Source organism: Tachyglossus aculeatus, chromosome 22 (assembly GCF_015852505.1).
Source record: "Tachyglossus aculeatus isolate mTacAcu1 chromosome 22, mTacAcu1.pri, whole genome shotgun sequence".
NCBI classification, from domain to species: Eukaryota; Metazoa; Chordata; class Mammalia; order Monotremata; family Tachyglossidae; genus Tachyglossus; species Tachyglossus aculeatus.
In genome coordinates this window covers 36505143-36523965 of record NC_052087.1, presented here as the reverse complement: position 1 = coordinate 36523965, position 18823 = coordinate 36505143, and the positions used below count along the sequence as shown (strand labels likewise).

At 50.1% G+C, this 18823-nt stretch overlaps 1 protein-coding gene across 2 annotated transcripts in view; it reads left to right on the top strand.

Annotated features, from left to right (window-relative positions):
* LOC119943665 (fatty acid desaturase 3-like) overlaps positions 1 to 14615 on the top strand; it is a 52041-nt gene extending 37426 nt beyond the window's left edge. For both annotated transcript variants that reach the window (XM_038764781.1, XM_038764780.1), the window contains exons 4-12: positions 3137 to 3238; positions 4226 to 4348; positions 5502 to 5562; positions 6051 to 6127; positions 7842 to 7939; positions 9888 to 9984; positions 10871 to 10950; positions 11642 to 11767; positions 13626 to 14615. In XM_038764781.1, coding sequence (XP_038620709.1) covers positions 3137 to 3238; positions 4226 to 4348; positions 5502 to 5562; positions 6051 to 6127; positions 7842 to 7939; positions 9888 to 9984; positions 10871 to 10950; positions 11642 to 11767; positions 13626 to 13677 — 816 coding nt within the window. In that variant the 3' untranslated portion in view covers positions 13678 to 14615. The remainder of the gene's footprint in view (positions 1 to 3136; positions 3239 to 4225; positions 4349 to 5501; positions 5563 to 6050; positions 6128 to 7841; positions 7940 to 9887; positions 9985 to 10870; positions 10951 to 11641; positions 11768 to 13625) is intronic.
* The last annotated feature ends 4208 nt before the right edge of the window (positions 14616 to 18823 follow it).

Here is an 18823-nt window from a genome sequence, read left to right as displayed (position 1 = left end):
GGTCTCCCAGTGGCCCAGGGGCAGAGATGGGGGTCTCCTGATTCCTCATCCCCTGCTCTTTCCACTAGGCCAGGCTACCTCCCCCACGCCCAAGAAAAAGCTGCCAAAAGCGAAGATGATTAGGTCCACAGACATTTCCATAACTGGCCATTGGTTTCTCCCTCTTTCCTTCCCCACCTTTGGAAGAGAAGCAGCCAGAGGCACGGCTGACACCTGAACTCGAATGGGGAGTCTAGACACAACTGTCGGGTGAATTCCAAGATGGCACTGCCGACAGTGGGCCTCATCCCTGTCAGTCAGTCAATTGTCAGCCAGCTGTATTTATTGAGCACTTACTGTGTGCAGAGCCCTTGAGAGAATAGAATATAACAATATAATAATAATAATAATAATGGCATTTATTAAGCGCTTGCTATGTGCGAAGCACTGTTCTAAGCGCTGGGGATGTTACAAGGTGATCAGGTTGTCCCACGTGGGGCTCACAGTCTCAATCCCCATTTTACAGATGAGGTAACTGAGGCACAGAGAAGTTAAGTGAGTTGCCCAAAGTCACCCTGCTGAGAGCTCACCTCCTCCAGGAGGCCTTCCCAGACTGAGCCCCTTCCTTCCTCTCCCCCTTGTCCCCCTCTCCATCCCCCCATCTTACCTCCTTCCCTTCCCCACAACACCTGTATATATGTATATATGTTTGTACATATTTATTATTCTATTTATTTATTCATTTTACTTGTACATATCTATTCTATTTATTTTATTTTGTTAGTATGTTTGGTTTTGTTCTCTGTCTCCCCTTTTAGACTGTGAGCCCACTGTTGGGTAGGGACTGTCTCTAAATATTGCCAATTTGTACTTCCCAAGCGCTTAGTACAGTGCTCTGCACATAGTAAGCGCTCAATAAATATGATTGATGATGATGAATTGGCGGAGCCAGGGTTTGAACCCATGACCTCTGACTCCAAAGCCCGGGCTCTCCTCCACTGAGCCACGCTGCTTCAATATAATAGACACATGCCCTGCCCACTACGAGCTTACAGTCTAGAATCTTACGGTCTGTGTTTATGAAGGTCAGCCTGAAAACACCAATACAATTTTACAGTCTTTTGCCCCTCTGGGTGAGCTTTGTATCCCTCAATAGAGCTAATTCCTCACCGGTGGTGTTGCCCATAGACCGATCAATGGGAGCTGCCGGCTCTCCTGGCATCCATTTTAATAATTGGCAAGGGAAAGGGGAGACTGGCCGGTGGTGGTGGTGGTGGTGATGGTTTGCGCTGAGCCATCCGCACTCTCTCACCGAGCTCCCGGGAAGCCAGCAGCAGGCAGGGTGAGGTGGCTGGCAGGGAGAGCGGACGGCATCTGTGGGCGTAGATCAGGGTATCTCTGAGAGATCTCCTTTAGGAACAGATTCCGCAGTGCCCCAACCCATCTTAGAGAAGCAGCGTGCCTCAGTGGAAAGGAGCCCGGGCTTTGGAGTCAGAGGCCATGGGTTCAAATCCCAGCTCCGCCAGTTGTCAGCTGTGTGACTTTGGGCAAGTCACTCAACTTGAGAAGCAGCGTAGCTCAGTGGAAAGAGCACGGGCTTTGGAGGCAGAGGTCATGGGTTCGCATCCCGGCTCTGCCACCTGTCAGCTGTGTGACTTTGGGCAAGTCACTTCACTTCTCTGTGCTTCAGTTGCCTCATCTGTAAAGTGGGAATTAAGACTGTGAGCCCCACGTGGGACAACCTGATCACCTTGTAACCTCCCCAGCGCTTAGAACAGTGCTTTGCACATAGTCAGTGCTTAATAAATGCCATTATTATTATTATTCTCTGGGCCCCAGTTACCTCATCTGTAAAATGGGGATGAAGACTGTGAGCCCCATGTGGGACAACCTGATCACCTTGTAACCTCCCCAGAGCTTAGAACAGTGCTTTGCACATAGTAAACGCTTAATTAATTAATTAATTAATCTCATAACCCACTGCTGGGTGTGACACTCATGGAGGACATACTGAACCTTCAGAATCTTTTATTGCTATTGAACAAAAAAATTCAGTTGAAAGGGGAATCGAGCAGTTAAAAGGGGGAAAAAAATCCCAACTTCCCATACCATGACACAATGAAGATGTCTACAAAAAAGCCCTGAAGCGTTCTGTACAGGTGCCACCCAGAAATTTCCCTGCCCCACTCCCCCAAGCCCAAACCTCCAGCATCTGCTAGCCTGGAGGAGAGCCTCCAGCTCTCTTTCTTCTGGCCCAATAAAGCCCTTGGAGGAAAATCTCCCATCCCTGGAGCACTTAAGAAAAAGTAAGAAAAACTGTGGAATTGTGGTATTTGTTGCTATTATTATTACTATTATTACCACTACTGATAATAATAATAGTACTTGTTAAGCACTTACTATGTGCCAGACACTGTTCTAAGCACTTAGGTAGATACAAGTTTGGACACCTGTATGTATGTATATATGTTTGTACATATTTAATACTCTATTTATTTATTTATTTTACTTGTACATATCTATTCTATTTATTTTATTTAGTTAGTATGTTTGGTTTTGTACTCTGTCTCCCCCTTTTAGACTGTGAGCCCACTGTTGGGTAGGGACTGTCTCTACATGTTGCCAATTTGTACTTCCCAAGCGCTTAGTACAGTGCTCTGCACACAGTAAGCGCTCAATAAATACGACTGATGATGATGACACAGTCCCTGATCGACATGAGCCTCACAGTCTCAATAGGAGGGAGTAGGATTGAATCTCCATTTTACAGATGAGGTAACTGAGGCATTTAACTGGGAAGTTAAATGACTTGCCTGAGGTCACAGAGCAGGCATGTGGCCGAAGTGGGATTATTCATTCATTCATTCGGCCCTTGCTCTTTCCACTAGGCCACACCACTTAGCATTTAGCATGGATGGTCAGTGATTAATGTTCCAGGGAGGCAGGGGGCTGGAACGGATAACCTCTCAGGGGCCCTTCCAGCTCAAGGATTCTAGGGTTTTACTTGCAGACCAACTCTGCGCCCTTTCCAGATTTCTGTCCCCAGCCCTGAGGCTTTGCACAATTAAGAGAGCTTCCGGTAATTTAGTCGTGAAGTCTTTGGCCCCAACCTGGATCTAATTCTTTCCTCTTCTTACCCCGCCTTTTCCTCTTCCAGGCCCAATGCTGGTGCTTGCAACACGACCTGGGCCATATCTCCGTCTTCCAGAAGTCCAAGTGGAACTACCTCGCCCAGCAGTTTGTGATGGGGCACCTGAAGGTAAAGGCCATGAGCGGGAGGTGGGCAGACAGGACACCCGGGTCCAGGAGCCCGGCACCACTTCCTAGGAGCCAGTGGGACCTCGGCGTGGGATGGAATGGAGATGGTTGCCTCTGTTGCATGGGTCAAGAGGAGAATCTCCTCGGTCAGTCTGCCTGGAGGGTGGCCTGGGGTCAGTCAGCCAGTCAATCGTATTTTTTGAGTGCTTACTGTGTGCAGAGCACTGTACTAAGCATTTGGGAGAGTACAATATAACAATAAACAGACACACTCCCTGCCCACAAAGAGCTTACAGTCTAGAGGGAGAAACCGACCTTAATAGAAATAAATAAATTACAATATGTACGTAAGTGCTGTGGGTCTGGGAGGGGGGGGTGAATAAAGGGAGCAAGTCAGGATGATGCAGAAGGGGATGAAAGAAGAGGAAAGGAGGGCTTAGTGATCACCTCTTGGAGGAGATGCTCTTCCAATAAACAGTGTGGCTCAGTGGAAAGAGCCCGGACTTTGGAGTCAGAGGTCAAGGGTTCAAATCCCGGCTCCGCCAGTTGTCAGCTGTGTGACTTTGGGCAAGTCACTTAACTTCTCTGGGCCTCAGTTCCCTCATCTGTAAAATGGGGATTAAGACTGTGAGCCCCATGTGGGACAACCTGATCACCTTGTATCCGCCCAGCGCTTAGAACAGTGCTTTCCATCATCAATTGTATTTATTGAGCGCTTACTGTGTGCAGAGCACACACACAGTAAGCGCTCAATAAATGCGATTGAATGAATGAATGACTAAATAAGGCTTTGAAGGGGGTGAGAGTAATTGTCTATAGGCTATGAGGAGGGAGGGAGCTCAAGCAGAACATGGGTGAGAGGAAGGCGACGAGATAGATGAGATCGAGGTGGATACTGGGAGAGAGTTTTCAGTGTAACAAGGTCCCTCCCTGGCAGGGGGCTGTCGTATACACCAGGGCCTGCCTGACGCCTCTTTTCCCTCTGCAGGGTTTCTCAGCCCACTGGTGGAATTTCCGACACTTCCAACACCACGCCAAACCCAACATCTTCCACAAAGACCCAGATGTGACCGTAGCCCCAGTTTTTCTCCTGGGAGAGTCGTCTGTTGAGGTAGGTCAGGCAGGCGAGAAGCTTCCAGGCAGTGTCCCCCAGGAGCAAAGGACTATGGAAGAGAGAAGGCAGAGGAAGCGGAATGGGCTCTGAGGATGCCTGGGAATCCAGGACAAATGAGGGACTGGGCGGCAGAGCAGCAGGGGGACAGTGTTGATGACTGCGGCAGTGGGCAGTAGCTATTTGGACTTTGGCCTCAGGGACCAGGCTGCAGCTGTGACCCTACTGGGGAGGGGTGGGGCCAATGAAAGTGTGCCCCTGAAGAGAGGCAGAGCTTCTGGATCAGTCTCAATTGCCTGGGGCATTTCCCAAGGGACCAATTGTCTCCTGAGCTAAAGTAAATCTAGAATTCTGTTTCCATGGGATCACAGGGCTGGGAGAGCCTTCCACGGGTCATTCATTCATTCATTCAATCATATTTATTGAGCACTTACTGTGTGCAGAGCACTGTACTAAGCACTTGGGAAGTACAAGTCGGCAACATAGAGAGACGGTCCCTACCCAACAATGGACTCACAGTCTAGAAGGGAGAGACAGACAACAAGACAAAACACGTGGACAGGTGTCAAGTCATCTCACTGTTGGATAGGGACTGTCTCTATATGTTGCCAACTTGTACTTCCCAAGCGCTTAGTACAGTGCTCTGCACACAGTAAGCACTCAATAAATACGATTGATTGATTGATTGATTGATCAGAATAAGTAGAAATGAAGCTAGATGCACATCATTAATACAATAAATAGAATAGTAAATATGTACAGGTAAAATAAAGTAATTAATCTGTACAAACATCTATACAAGTGCTGTGGGGAGGGGAAGGAGGTAAGGCCGGGGGGGATGGGGAGGAGGAGAGGAAAAAGGGGGCTCCGTCTGGGAAGACCTCCTGTCATGTGGTTCATCCCCCTGCCACTGTTCTTGCTCAGGCCTTGGTGAGAGAGGGGCTGCAGCATGACTGCTTCCCCCTGCCCCACCAATGGTGGACTGAGTTGGGAATGCCATGCTTAACGAGTCCCCCATTACCAGGCAAGATTGTTTTGTGAGTTGGCAAGACCCCGCCCATCGGGCCGTCCGACTGACCCAAGGTGACCCCTTCTGTCATAAGATGACCCCAACCTCCTTCCCCTTTCCAAATTCCTTCCCCTTTCCATTCAGTACGGCGAGAAGAAGCGGAGATACTTGCCTTATAATCATCAGCATCAGTACTTCTTTCTGAGTGAGTGTCCTTCCTCCCCTCTGCCTCACCACATCCCCGCCAAGAGGAAGAGGTGATCGTTCCAAGGCTCTGGGGGCTACTTCCTGCCCAGCTGGACTCGCCCTCGGGACATCTGACGAAGCATTCCCCCTTCGCCCCCCAACCCCGGGGGGCTGGTTGGGGAGGGTCCCGGCCCAGTGCGGCCCAGCAGGTGACACCAGTCAAGGCCTCTCCCTGCCCCAACTCCTTGCACTGTCCGGTCACCAACTCTTGGCCCATCGGCTACTACGAGAGGATGGTTATCCCGGGTCAGCCCAGAGCTCAAAGGCCTGCGGCTGACTGGGTCACCTGAAGTGACCTGTAATCAATCCTGGTCTCTCTCTTCTCTGGGGACAGCCAGGCTCCCTCCCCAGAGCCTGGAATTGCCCCCTTACCCCCCCGGTAGACCCCACCCCATGAGTCCTCCGCTCCGGCCCCTTCTGACGACACGCCCCGCTCTCCTTCTGCAGTTGGGCCTCCGCTCCTCACGCTGGTTAATTTCGAAGTGGAGAACTTGGCCTACATGATTGTGTGCCTGAGGTGGATGGTGAGTGTGGCACTACCCGCCGAGCTCCACTGCCCACCGGGCCCGGGGAGAGCAGGGGAAACCGTGGGCCTGACCTCCCCTGAAGGGCTGAGTGACTGTATGAGTGCGGGTACCTCTGTGCAAGTAAGCACGGGTGCGTGTGACGGTATGAGTGTGTAAATGTGTGAGCGTGCACGAGAATGTGTAAATGGGCGTGAGTGTGTTCAGTGGGAGAGGATGATGCTGATGATGATGGTATTTGTTAAGCGCTAACTATGTACCAGGCACTGTACTCAGCTCTGCGGTAGATACAGGTAAATTGAGTTGCGCACAGTTCCAGTCCCATGTGGCGCTCATAGTCTGAATCTCCATTTTTCAGATGATGTAACGGAGGCACAGAGAAGTGAAGTGACTTGCCCAAGGTCACACAGCAGACCGGTGGTGGAGCCGTGACCTTCTGACTCTCGGGTCCTATCCACTAGGCCGTGTGGCTGAAATAAAATTTTCATACTTGTAAATGTGTCCACAGGCGACTAACTGGGCAGGTGCGGTGGGTTTATAGGAACAATAATAATAATAATTCTTGTGATATTTGGGTCAAGCTCGTTCTCTAGATTGTAAGCTCACTGTGGGCAGGGAATGTGTCTGTTTATTGTTACATTGTACTCGGCAAGTGCTTAGTACAGTGCTCTGCCCTCAGTAAGCTCAATAAATATGATTGAATGAATGAAGTACTGAGCTAAAGGCTGGAGAAGATACAATGCAATCAGATCAGACAGTCTCTGCCCCACAGGGGGCTCATGATCTAAGACGGAGGGAGGGAGAACAGGCATGTAATACCCGTTTTACAGATTGGAAAACTGAGATACAGAGAAGTCAAGTGAGTTACCTAAGGTCAATACAACATTCATGCATTCAATCATATTTATTGAGCGCTTAAGCACTGTACTAAACGCTTGGGAAGTGCAAGTTGGCAACATATAGAGACGGTCCCTACCCAACAGGCAAGTCATCCCTCTAGACTAAGCTCACTGAGGCCAGGGAACGTGTCTACCAACTTAGCTGTGTTGTACTTTCCCAGGTGTTTTGTACGGTGCTCTTCACACGGTAAGTGCTCAATAAATACAACTGGTTGATTGTAGTGCACAGAGCTGGGACTAGATCCCAGGTGTTCTGATTCCCAGTCCTGTGCTCTAACAAAGATAAGGGGTGTGTGTGCGTGCGTGTGTGGGTGTGTGTTTGTGTAACAATGGCCTACACGATAAAGTATGGCCTAGTGAGTAAAGCATAGTCCTGGGAGCCAAAGGACCCAGCTCCACTACTTGCCTGCTGTATGACCTTGGGAAAGTCACTTCCCTCTGCCTCAGTTTCTCCAACTATAAAATGAGGATTTGATTCATGGTCTCCTTCCTAGTTGACTGTGACCCCCATGTGGGAGAGGGACTGTGTCCCACCTGATTACAATATTATTATTAACCAAGCCCAGTGCTTAGAACAGCGTTTGACACATAGGAAGCACTTAACAAATACCCTTCTCTCCCCAAAAGGTGTGTTAGAAATAGTGAGATGGGGTGGGGTGGGGGACAACTTTCATTCTCCGATGAGGTTGGTGGGTTGGGGAGATGGAGGTGTCATGTCTAATCTCTTCTCAGCGCTTAGAACAGAGCTTTGCACATAATAAGTGCTTAATAAATGTCATCATTAATATTATTATTATTATTCTCTCTCCCTCTAGGACTTGCTATGGGCCATCAGCTTTTATGTCCGCTTCTTCACCTCCTATATCCCTTTCTATGGAACCATGGGGGCCCTGCTCCTCTTTGCCTCTGTCAGGTAAGGATTTCAGGGGGTCTCTGAGACAACCTGCTCCTCCTCCACTGCGAGTCAGGTTTCTGGCAGGTGGACGTCCCCTTGGTTTCCGTTGGTCAAGCTTACTTAGCCATACAGTTCCTGAGTGGAATTGCTAGTGCTAGGGAAGAAGGGAGAGGGGAAGAGGCATTGTCGGCCTGGTGACAGCCATCGAGGAAAGTTGTAGGTTGCCATGGCCACCAGTACTTCCCTTCCAACTCCATCCTCCCCTACTCCCATCATTTTCTCTGCCCATCAGGAAAGAACCGGCAGGGAAGTAGTCGGGGAATATGGGAAGAAGATGCATTCATTCAATCGTATTTTGGTGTTGCGGGGGGGGGGGGGGGGTGGTTTTTTTTAATGTCATTTATTAAGCACTTACTATATGCAAAGCCCTGGGGAGGTTACAAGGTGATCAGGTTGTCGCACGGGGGGGCTCACAGTATTAATCCCCATTTTACAGATGAGGTAACTGGGGCACAGAAAAATTAAGTGACTTGCCCAAAGTCACACAGCTGACAGAGAAGTAGCGTGGCTCAGCGGGAAAGAACACGGGCTTTGGAGTCAGAGGTCGTGAGTTTGAATTCCGGCTCCGCCACATGTCAGTTGTGTGACCTTGGGCAAGTCACTTAACTTCTCGGAGCCTCAGTTCCCTCATCTGTAAAATGGGAATGATGACTATGAGCCCCACGTGGGACAACCTGATCACCTTGTATCCCCCCCAGTGCTTAGAACGGTGCTTTGCACATAGTAAGCACTTAACAAATGCCATTATTATTATTATAATTGGTGGAGCCGGGATTTGAACCCAAGACCTCTGACTCCAAAGCCCAGGCTCTTTCCACTGAGCCATGCTGCTTCTGTTCTGCTCTGTTCTGTTCTGCTGCTTCTGCTGCTGTTGAGCATTAACTGTGTGCTGAGCACTGTATGAGCACTTGGAAAGTACAATTAGGCAACAGAGATAATCCCTACCCAACAATAGGCTCACAGCCCAGAAGATAATGATGGTATTTGTTAAGCGCTTACTATGGGCCAAACACTGTCCTAAGCACTGAGGTAGATACAAGATAATCAGGTCGTCCCACATGGGGCTCACAGTCTTAATCCCCATTTTATAGATGAGGTCACTGAGACACCGAGAAGTTAAGTGACTTGCCCAAAGTCACACAGCTGATAAGTGACAGAGCCGGAGTTAGGACCCACAGCCTCTGACTCCCAAACCCACGCTCTTTCCACTAAGCCCTGCCGCTTCTGGATTCCACCCCCCTCTGTCTTGCTCACTCATTTGTCGTTTCTTCCAACACTCAATTTTGGGCCTCTTGAAGGAGTTGCTTTTTACTCCCGCAGCATTAGCGTATTATACTAATGATGGTATTCGTTAAGCGCTTACTATGTGCCAAGCACCGTTCTAAGCACCGGGGTAGATACAAGGTTATCAGGTTGTCCCTTGTGGGGCTCACAATCTTAACCTCCGTTGTACAGATGAGGGAACTGAGGCACAGAGAAGTGAAGTGACTGGCCCAAAGTCACACAGCTGACAAGCGGCTGCTCAGGAATTAGAACCCACGACCTCTGACTCTCAAGCCTGGGGCTCTTTCCCCTAAGCCATGCTGCTTCTCATGTTCCCTGGGGTTCGTGACTGACTCAACCGGAGCTTGGGGCCCTTAGCAGAACCCAAATCCCCCATCTGGCCCGGGCCGAGGATTGAGTTGACTTCCACTTGGGGTTCACGCTCTGAGAGTAATGAGATTTTTGCAGTTTCTAAAGGTTCTGGGGGCAATGTCCCTTCCGCCTCTTTGTCCTCAGCCCTCTTTTCCTATAACCTTCCTCCCTCACAGTTCCCCATCACCTCTTCTTCTCCTCACCATCCATCCTCCCCCTAGGGAGGATGAGGGGCTGATGGGTCCCATTCTCTTTCACCTTGCCCCCAAAGGGTGCTGGAGAGCCACTGGTTTGTATGGATCACTCAGATGAACCACATTCCTAAGGAAATTGGCAGCGAGAAGCACAGAGACTGGGTCAGCAGTCAGGTAAGGCTCAGCAAATGGACAAACCACTCTTGACTGTCAGCTCATTCTGGGAAAGGAACGTGTCCATTAATTCTCTCGCATTGTACTCTCTCGAGTGCTTTGTACAGTGGTCTGCGCATAGTAAGCGCTCCATAAATGCCATCGATTGACTGGGACTCCCTGACAGACCTGTCAGGGAAAGACACCAGAGTCAATAATAGTAATAATGAATAATAATTGTGGTATTCATTAAGCACTTACTATGTGCCAGTCACCGTACTAAGCATTGGGGTGGATACAAGCAAATCGGGTTGGACGTAGTCCCTGACCCACATGGGGCTCACAGTTTCAATCCCCCTTTTACAGGTGAGGTAACTGAGGCCCAGGGAAGTGAAATGACTTGTCCAAGGTCACACAGCAAATAAGTGGCAGAGCCAGGATTAGAACCCATGAACTTCTGACTCTCAGGCTCATGTTCTACCTAGTAGGCCATGCTGCTGGGTATCTCAGCCAATCTGACCAGGCCCCAGGAGCCCATCCCCAGGGGAATCACTGTCCCCCAAGTTGGTAGAGATAATCTCCAGGGACCATATCTATTCTATTTATTTTATTTTGTTAGTATGTTTGGTTTTGTTCTCTGTCTCCCCCTTCTAGACTGTGAGCCCCCTGTTGGGTAGGGACTGTCTCTATATGTTGCCAACTTGTACTTCCCAAGCGCTTAGTACAGTGCTCTGCATACAGTAAGCGCTCAATAAATATGATTGATTGATTGATTGATGGGGCAGGCCGCCCAAGACAGGAAGTTTGACTCTGTCGGGGCCCCCCGGGAGGCAAACGGACGGACAGCTGGTCATGGAGGATCCTGGGCTGCTATCCCTGATGCCCTGGGGGCTTCTCTCCCCGGCAGCTGATGGCCACCTGTAATGTGGAGCAGTCCTTCTTCATCAACTGGTTCAGTGGGCACCTCAACTTCCAGATCGAGCACCAGTGAGTCTGGCCCTGAGGGGAACGGGAGCTGGGGGGGACTGGTGAGATGCCCATGGCAGAAGGCCTAGGCTGCCCTAGCAGAGCCACCTTCCTCCTCCCCTCAGAACCGACCCGCCCGCTGGCCGACGGGGGAGCAGGGCCCACCTTGCTCCCTTCTGTCGGCTTTGGCCTTTAGATCTGGATCTGGTTCCCCAGAGAATAATAACAAAACACTGCGATAGTGCTACGTACCAATGCTTTTTACTAAGCCCGAGGGCGGTACAAGATCATCACTTCAGACCCAGTCCCTGTCCCAAGTGGGACTCACAAACTAAGGAGGAGGAAGAACGGGTATTGAATCCCTATTTTGCAGATGAGGAAACTGAGTCACAGAGAACTGAAGGGACTTGCCCAAGGTCACACAGCAGGCAAGTGGCGGAGGCGGGATTAGAACCCGGGTCCTCTGACTCCCAAGCCTGTGCTCTTTCCTGCTTCAGAGAAATGGTCCCGTTGGAGCCATCCACCTCATCGGTGCCTGTCCTGTTGAATACTCTTCTACAGCCCACTGGGGTGGGAGTGGGGTGGGATTTTCGGGGCGGGGACGGGGGGGGTCCCAATAGCTTCCCTCTGCCCCAGAGTCTCCTCAGGGCTCTGTGGCCTTCTGATTTGGTATCCAGGCTTCTCTCACACCTTCTCTCTGTGGTTTTTCCAGCCTCTTTCCAACAATGCCTCGCCACAATTACCCGAAGGTGGCCCCGCTAGTGAAGTCTCTATGCGCCAAGCACGGCCTGAACTATGAGGTGAAACCCTTCCTGACGGCGATGGTGGACATCGTTGGGTAAGGAGTTGGGGGGGCGAGGCCTGTGGTCCAGCCTCAAGACCCTCCGTCGGGCCCAAACACGATTGGGCCGGGAGCGCCGGGAGGCGTGCGGATGTTCTAGAAAAATCCGTCCTGAGAGAGACCCCCTTAACCGGGGGTGGGGGGATTTGTGCATCTCATCACAGGCATTTATGCTCTCTCTTTTTTTTTTAATGGTGTTTGCTAAGTGCTTACTGTGTGTCAAAAACCGTTCTAAGCATTGGGGTTGATACAAGTGAATTATTCATTCATTCATTCAATCGTATTTATAATAATAATAATGGCATTTATTAAGCGCTTACTATGTGCAAAGCACTGTTCTAAGCGCTGGGGAGGTTACAAGGTGATCAGGTTGTCCCGGGGGGGGGCTCACGGTCTTAATCCCCATTTTCCAGATGAGGTAACTGAGACACAGAGAAGTGAAGTGACTTGCCCAAAGTCACACAGCTGACAATTGGCGGAGCCGGGGTTTGAACCCATGACCTCTGACTCCAAAGCCCGGGCTCTTTCCATTGAGCCAAGCTGCTTCTCCTTACTAACCCAGCCCACACGCTTCCCTCCTCCATCGCCATCCTACTATCACTCAGATCTCATCTTTTTCAGCTAATCAGTGGTAGCGCTTACTGTGTGCAGAACACTGTACTAAGTGCTTGGGAAGTACAAGTTGGCAACATATAGAGACGGTCCCTACCCAACAGCGGGCTCACAGTCTAGAAGGGGGAGACAGACAACAAAACAAAACATATTAACAAAATAAAATAAATAGAATATGTAAATATGTGCAAGTCAAATAAATAGAGTAATAAATCTGTACAAACATATATACAGGTGCTGTGGGGAGGGGAAGGGGGTAGGGCGGGGGGATGGGGAGGGGGAGAGGAAGGAGGGGGCTCAGTCTGGGGTTCTGGTCTGAACCAGGCTGAATCGGACAGTCTGAATTAGGTTGGACACAGTCTGCGTGGGGTTCACAGTCTAACTAGGAGGGAGAACTGAAGCACAGAGAAGCCAAGTGATTTGCCCAAGGTCACACAGCAAACGATTGGCAGAGCCAGGATTAGAACCCAGATCCTTTTACTCCCAGGCCCGTGCTCTTTCCACCAGGCCACGTCGCTTCCCCGGGAATGTGATTTTCCTTTCTTCCCCATTTCCTGGAGTTCACGCCAAGATGCTTTGGGGCCAACTTCAAGCTCGGTCTGTAGCGGGCCCGAGTACCGGTCCAACTGCCCAGAGCCCAAACCCAGGCAGAATCCCTGCCGTAGCCTGGCTTCAGGTCTCCTGCCCCACCAGTCCTCTAGCCCCAGGGCTCCCTGATCCCCCAGAGGAAGGCTGCTTCAGCAACTGGCCCAGTAACTATGCCCAAACACCTGATGCCTTTCATTACCCCTTTCCCCTCGTGGAAATGTGACTCCTCTGCCATAAATTGCTTCTCACCCCTCGGGCAAGTAAACCGCAAGAGCGGTTGTTTCCAAAGCTACATAAAAGCGTTTTCACCCAGTCCACCAGTCATGGTTCTGGACCACTTCCCCTGGGTACCGTACTGAACCAAGCCCTTGGGAGGGTGCAGTAGAATTGCTAGAAATATACAATCTAGCCGGGGAGCTTATAAATCCAGATCCTCAGGGGGCAGCTCCCAGGACCCAGTCTCCAACCCCCTGTCCAGCAGGACACCTGGATGATCCCTGTTTCCCTGAGCAGGGATCCCTGTTTCCCTGAGCAGGGATCCCCACACTCACCAATGGGCCCTGCCCCAAACACGGGCCAAAATTCCTATAAGGGGAGCTTGGGTTTGACCTGGGATCCCATCCAGGCAGCCCTCTGACTCCCCCTCTTTCCGCAGGTCCCTGAAGAAGTCCGGAGAAGTCTGGCTGGACGCCTACCTCCACAAATGAAGCCGCTCGGGTACAGGCCCAAGAGGGGGGCGAGGAGGAGTGCGGATTCTCTTCTGGTTATGAGTCTGAGGGGGTCTCCCAAGGAGGCTTCCCCGGGAGGGTGAGCAGCCTGGAGGCTGGGACCACCAAGATCTCTCTGCCTGGTTTGCATCCTCTCTCCCCAAGACCCCGCCAAGTCTGAGCATCCTTTTCTCGCCAGCCTCTGGGCTCACTAGACTGGATGATGTCTGAAAGGGTTGGGGGTCAGTGGCCTGCAGAAAGAGGAGTTGGTCCTCCCCTTCCTCCCCTCCTTTTTTCCCTTCCACCCACTCTGTCTCCCTCATTTCCTCCCCTCGCCCACCACCCCATCACGGCGCCTCTCCCCTCACCCCAATGCACCTGCAGAAGTCTTGTCTGCCTGCACTTTCTCCCTGGGGCTCAGAGGAGCCAGCTTTATAAGGAAAACCAGATTGTGCCTGCGACCTTCCCCTGGAGGATGGCCTGCTGGATTCTGCCCATCAGCCACGGGCGCTTGGAGATGGACAGGAATTTGCTCTTGTAACACTTCTCTGCAGACCCTCATTGGAGGAGGAGGAGGAGGAAGACAAGGAGGAGGAAGATTAGTATTTTTCCAATATGTTCTCCTCATCCCGCGAACTTTCTGTATTTATGAATGTAATTATGAATGTTTCTGCAGAAACGGATATTCATGTGATTTCTCACTGTAGGTCTCCCCACCGGCTTCACCTGGCCACTGTCACATAGAGAGCCTCGGTTGGCACAAAAACCAGACGTTCCCAGGTGACGTCTCAGCTGTCCTTTTAAATTTGAACTTGTTTCTCTTGGGCCCAGTCAGTGGGGCAGGGGCGTGTTTAATTCTGAGTTCTGTTCTATGCCGACACTCGATTCGCCTTCGCTCTAGTTCCCGATCCATCCTAATAAACTGGAATTAGATCCTCCGTCCCTTGCATTCCCAAGCCGCCGGGGTTCTTCCCGGCGCATCACTGGATTTGTCTATCAGGGTTCAATAGTGGCTTTCCTCCACTACTTGGGCCCCGAGGCCAGATTTCGGGAGTCGCTTGATAAACCAGCCAAGCGATGACCACCAGAAACATTTCTCAATGAGTGAACTGAGGGGGAATGGCAGGAAGGGGAGCCGGGAAGCCAGGATTCAGGGGGAGCCAGGAACCACAGTTTCCGGGAATAAGCAGCCATCAGTCAGTCAGTAAATTGTATTTATTGAGTGCTTATTGTGTGCAGAGCACTGTAGTAAGTGCTTGGGAGAGTACAATAAACAATATACAATATAAATGTATATACAATATGACATAAAGATATAGAGCATGGGCCTGGCAGCCAAAAGAACCTGGGATCCAATCCCGGCTCCACAACTTGTCTGCCGTGTGACCTTGGGCAGGTCACTTTACTTCTTTGTGCCTCAGTTCCCTCATCTGTAAAATAAGATTAAGACTGTGAGCCCCATGTGGGATAGGGTCTGTGTCCAACTCGATTACCTTGAATCTACCTCAGCACTTAGAGCAGTGTCTGGAACACTGTAAGTGCTTAACAAATACCACAATTATTATTATTATCATATTGGATAGTAAATATATATAACAAATAGTCCGCAACATAAATATAAATGTTAAATACAATATAACAATATAAACCAGGGTAGCTTGCATACCTGTGCTCTCTGCTTGAGTGATAATAATGGTATTTGTTAAGCCCTTACTATGTGTAAAGCACTGTTCTAAGCGCTGGAGGGGTTAAAAGGTGATCAGGTTGCCCCACGGTGGGTTCACAGTTCTAATCCCCATTTTACAGCTGAGGTAACTGAGGCACAGAGAAATGAAGTGACTTGCCCAAAGTCACACAGCTGACAGTTGGCAGAGTTGGGATTTGAACCCATGACCTCTGACTCCAAAGCCCCGTGCTCCTTCCACTGAACCATGCTGCTTTCCTAGAGCCTCGACCACTATGGAACCCCTTTTTCTCTAGGGTATGGAGACATCAGGCTAATAATAATTATTATTATTATTGTGGTATTTGTTAAGTGCTTACTCTGTGCCAAGCATTGTACTAAGTGCTGGGGTAGATACATGAGTCCTTCACTTCTGAATTCCTACTACATCATAACTACAGAGAAGCAGCGTGACTCAGTGGAAAGAGCATGGCTTTGGAGTCGAAGGTCATGGGTTCAAATCCCGGCTCCGCCAACTGTCAGCTGTGTGACGTTGGGCAAGTCACTTCACTTCTCTGTGCCTCAGTTCCCTCAACTGTGAAATGAGGATTAAGACTGTGAGCCCCCCGTGGGACAACCTGATCACCTTGTAACCTCCCCAGCGCTTAGAACAGTGCTTTGCACATAGTAAGCGCTTAATAAATGCCATTGAAAAAAAAAACTACAGCTCCTCCGACGACCTGCCAGGTGCCCAAATGAGCACAGGCCTGGGAGTTAGTCTAATCCTGGCTTCCCCCCTTGTCTGCTGTGTGATCTTGGGTAAGTCACTTCACTTCTCTGGGCCTCAGTTACCTCATCTGTAAAATGGGGATTAGATCCTACTTCCTCCTACTTAGATTGTGAGCTCCATGTGGGGCAGGGACTGTACTGCTAGTACGGTGCTTGGAATGTAGTTAGGGCTTAAAAAAGCCTTATTTCTATGATTATCTACTTCAGCTAAATTTACTTGGCGCATGGGAAATTTGCAAGATTCTCCGCGGTCCCTCTGTTTCTGATCTCTCTTCACTGGGAGGCTTATAAATATTATTACTATTGCTATAATTACTATTAATAATAGTATTTGTTAAGCCCTTGCTATGTGCTGAGCCCTGTGCTAAGTGCTGGAGAAGCAGCGTGGCTCAGTGGAAAGAGCCCGGGCTTTGGAGTCAGTGGTCATGGGTTCGAATCCCGTCTCCACCAATTAACAGCTGTGTGACTTTGGGCAAGTCACTTCACTTCTCTGGGCCTCAGTTACCTCATCTGTAAAGTGGGGATGAAGACTGTGAGCCCGACGTGGGACAACCTGATCACCTTGTATCCTCCCCAGCCCTTAGAACAATGCTTGCACATAGTAAGTGCTTAACAAATGCCATCATTATTATTTATTATTACAAGATAATCAAATGAGACACAGTCCCAGTCCCACCATGGGGTGGGAAGCTGTGGAAAGAAGACCAAATATTTAATTCCCGTTTTACAGATGAGAAAACCGAGGTCCAAAGAAGTGAAGAGACTTGTCCGACTTGGCAAGGGGCAGAGCTAAGATTAGAACTCAGGTCCTCTGACTTCCAGTCAACTCGAGACCCAGTTCTCTGGAAACCCAGGCCTCTCCCCACCCACCCTGGCCTCCTGGAGCTAGGTGCCGAGCAGCACGGCTCGACGGCTTCCTCAGTCGGTCAGCGTGGCTCAGTGGCTAATTGTCAGGCCACCAGCAGAAATGGGTTTATGGCCACTCCCTCCTCCTCCAGTCTTGACCCCCGACCTGACCCTGGCCCAGGCCCCTGGCTGGTTTTTGGAGGTGGCTCCCTGAGGGTTGGCCCAAAGCCTGGGCCTCCTTGGGGCTCACTGGGCCTAGCGTTCTGGGAATAGGATCGGTTCCCTCTTCTCCAACTCTCATCCAGAGATCAATCAATCGTATTTATTGAGCGCTCACTGTGTGCAGGGCACTGTACGAAGCGCTTGGGAAGTCCAAGTTGGCAACATAGAGAGACAGTCCCTACCCAACAGCGGGCTCGCGGTCTAAAAGGGGGAGACAGAGAACAAAACCAAGCATACTAACAAACTAAAATAAATAGAATAGATATGTACAATCAAAATAAATAAATAGAGTAATAAATATGTACATACATATATGCAGGTGCTGTGGGGAAGGGAAGGAGGTAAGATGGTAAGATGGTTGGGTAGGGACTGTCTCTATATGTTGCCAATTTGTACTTCCCAAGTGTTTAGTACAGTGCTCTGCACATAGTAAGCGCTCAATAAATACGATTGATGATGATGATGGGGGGGATGGAGAGATGGCATGGCTCTGATTGGCTGAGAGAGGAGGGAGGGACTGGGGCCTGGGAGTGGGAAGTGGGAAACAGGGACTAGACAACTGAGGACCAGGGAACGGAGACCAAAGATGGGAAACTGGATATAAGGAACTGGTGAACAGGGACTGGGGCCTGGAACTGGGGACCAGAGAACTTGGACTGGGGACAGTGAACAGAAGCAGCGGGGCCTAGTTGGCAAGAGCCCGGGCTTGGGAGTCAGAGGACGTGGGTTCTTATCCCGGCTCTGCCCCTTGTCTGCTGTGTGACCTTGGGCAAGTCATTTCGCTTCTCTGGGCCTCAGTTACCACATCTGAAAAATGGGGATGAAGACGTGGGACAACCATATTAGCTTGTGTCTACCCCGCTGCTTAGAACAGTGTTCAGCATGTAGTAAGTGCTTAACAAATACCATCATCATCATCATCATCATCATTATTATTATTATCATTAATAATAATAATAATAACAGGGACTGGGAACCAGGGAACAGGGACTGGGGACAGGAGACTGGATTGAGAGGAGCAGCATGGCTTAGTGGAAAGAGCACGGGCTTTGGAGTCAGAGGTCATGGGTTCAAATTCCGACCCTGCCAATTGTCGACAGCTGTGTGACTTTGGGCAAGTCACTTAACTTCTCTGTGCCTCAGTTCCCTCATCTGTAAAATGGGGATGAAGACTGGGAGCCCCCCATGGAGCAACCTGATCACCTGGTAACCTTCCCAGCACTTAGAACAGTACTTTGCACATAGTAAGCGCTTAACAAATGCCATCATTATTATTATTATAAGTGCTCTGGGGCTGGGGGAGGAGAAGAGCAAAGGAAGCAACTCGGAAACGCGGAAGGGCGTGGGAGTTGAAGAAAAGTGGGGCTCTGTCTGGGAAGGCCTCTTGGAGGAGATGTGCCTTCAGGAAGGATTTGAAGCGGGGGAGAGTTGTTGTCGGCCAGATTTGAGGAGGGAGGGCGATCCAGGCCAGAGGCAGGATGTGGGCTAAGGATCGGTGGCGAGACAGGTGAGACAGAGGCACAGTGAGAAGGTTAGCACTAGATTTAGCAAAGTGGCAACCCCTAGGAGTTCTTCAGAAGTGGGGAGACATGGACTGAACGTTTTTGTCGAAAAATGATCCGTGCA